The following is a 1751-nucleotide window of genomic DNA, read 5'->3' on the forward strand; positions in this document are numbered from 1 at the left end:
CTCCAGCCCCAGAGCTTGCTCCCGTGACTGCTCCAGCCCCAGAGCACCCTCAAGTGCCCGCTCCTCCAGAGCGCCGACCAGAGTCCGCTCCTCCAGAGCGACCCCTTGGATTTCCCCAAGAAGATTTTTTGGGGGGGGGGCCATACACCCGTGGCCGAGCCAGCCAAGGCCACGGAGGATCCACCATGGCCTCCTGAGTCCCCTGCTCCGCTGTGGCCTCCTGAGTCCCCTGCTCCGCTGTGGCCTCCCGAGGTCCCTGATCCGCCGTGGCCTCCCAAGGCTCCTGCTCCGCCGCGGACTCCCGAGGTCCCTGCTCCGCCATGGCCTCACAAGTATCCTGCTCCGCCATGGCCTCCCGTGTCCTCCGCTCCGCCATGGTTCCCGGATCCACCCTGGAGGCTCTCCGTGGCTCCGCCCGATTCCAATCCTGCACCAGCCTCCAGGGCGCCCACACTCCCTCCCCGATGATACGGTTACGGCGTGGGTCGCGCCTTCCGGGAGGGGGGGCGATCTGTCACACCCCTGTGGACTGTCTATTATGGTTTCTCCCTCTGTGTCCTTATTTGGTTGTTCCTGTTCTCATTGTGCTCACCTGTCTGCCCCTCGTTATCCACCCTATATCAGTTCCTGTCCATTGTGTTCCAGTTTGTCAGTTATTGTGAATGTTACCCTGTGCGTGTGCTCCTACCCTCTTGTTAAGTTATTAAAGGTTTCTTGTATCCTTCATCCTGCCTGTTCTCTGGCACAGCAACACCGTGACACTATTACTATTTTGCTGTTGTAAGGGAAGCAGGTCAATTTAGCTCAAAAGGAATCATTTAAGATTTTAAAGGGAATTTGGACAGAATCACTGTTTTACGGCTGATCACTGAGACCGCCAGCGATTCATTGAACGAGCCGTACAACATCAACTCTGCAATGGATATTAAAACAAGATCGGCAGTTTAAGACATTAACTTGAAAGCACAAAACACAATATACTTCTCTTTTCAATATCAATAAGACTTTATTGGATACATCTTAGACATATAAACTAGTCTAACACCTAAACACATGCACTTACACATTCACACAAGTTGCAGGAAGAGAGAAAGTAAGGAAAGAATGAGTTTAAGAGAATGAAAATGGGAAATCCCAAGTTTACAGCAATGTGTGCAATTGCATAGACCCAAACAACCATCAATCACTTAATTATTCGCATTGAGTTCGTCAATGAGGTTAAAATTTATATTAAATGCACCAGTTCAGCTAAAATCTGGAGGTACTTGCGTTGCCTGTGTAAGGGGTTCCCTTGTCGTCATTGCAGAAAAAAGGGTTTCCTGAGGTTGCTGATTGGCTGGAAGTTCAGCAGTCATTGAAGTGATGTCTTGGGAAGCCAATGGTTGGGCGTTGACTGAATGGCGACGCGGAGTTGTGGGCTGGGTGAAGTTTTAGACGGCACTCGAGGTTGGACTCGGAGACACGGCATTAGGCAAAACTTAACTCGGAACACAAAACTCTCAACGGAAAAGAAAATAAACTAAAGTAAAGGAATAGAAGTAAAGTTTCTAGGTGGTTTTTCTTCTCATCGTGGCTAAGTAGCAGCGGGTGTGCAGGCCGAAGCACACTGGAACGGCACTCTAAGAATGCAAAAGTAATGGCAAAAAGCCATGACTAAAAAGAGGGTGATTTGATGGTGTCCTGAGTATTTAAACTGGGCTTTTGGACACATCCCAAATGGTGCCTTGACCAATTAGATATCGTCTTTGCTC

The 1751-nt window shown here is 49.6% G+C and overlaps 1 gene segment (V, D, J or C); it reads left to right on the plus strand.

The window, feature by feature from the left end:
• Positions 1–374: 374 nt before the first annotated feature.
• LOC107577999 (Ig heavy chain V region 6.96-like) overlaps positions 375–1751 on the plus strand; it is a 2090-nt gene continuing 713 nt past the window's right edge. Inside the window, 1 exon segment of the V gene segment in view lies at positions 375–480. Coding sequence covers positions 375–480 — 106 coding nt within the window.

This window comes from Sinocyclocheilus grahami, unplaced genomic scaffold, assembly GCF_001515645.1.
Source record: "Sinocyclocheilus grahami isolate Dianchi unplaced genomic scaffold, SAMN03320097.WGS_v1.1 scaffold8236.1, whole genome shotgun sequence".
NCBI lineage: Eukaryota > Metazoa > Chordata > Actinopteri > Cypriniformes > Cyprinidae > Sinocyclocheilus > Sinocyclocheilus grahami.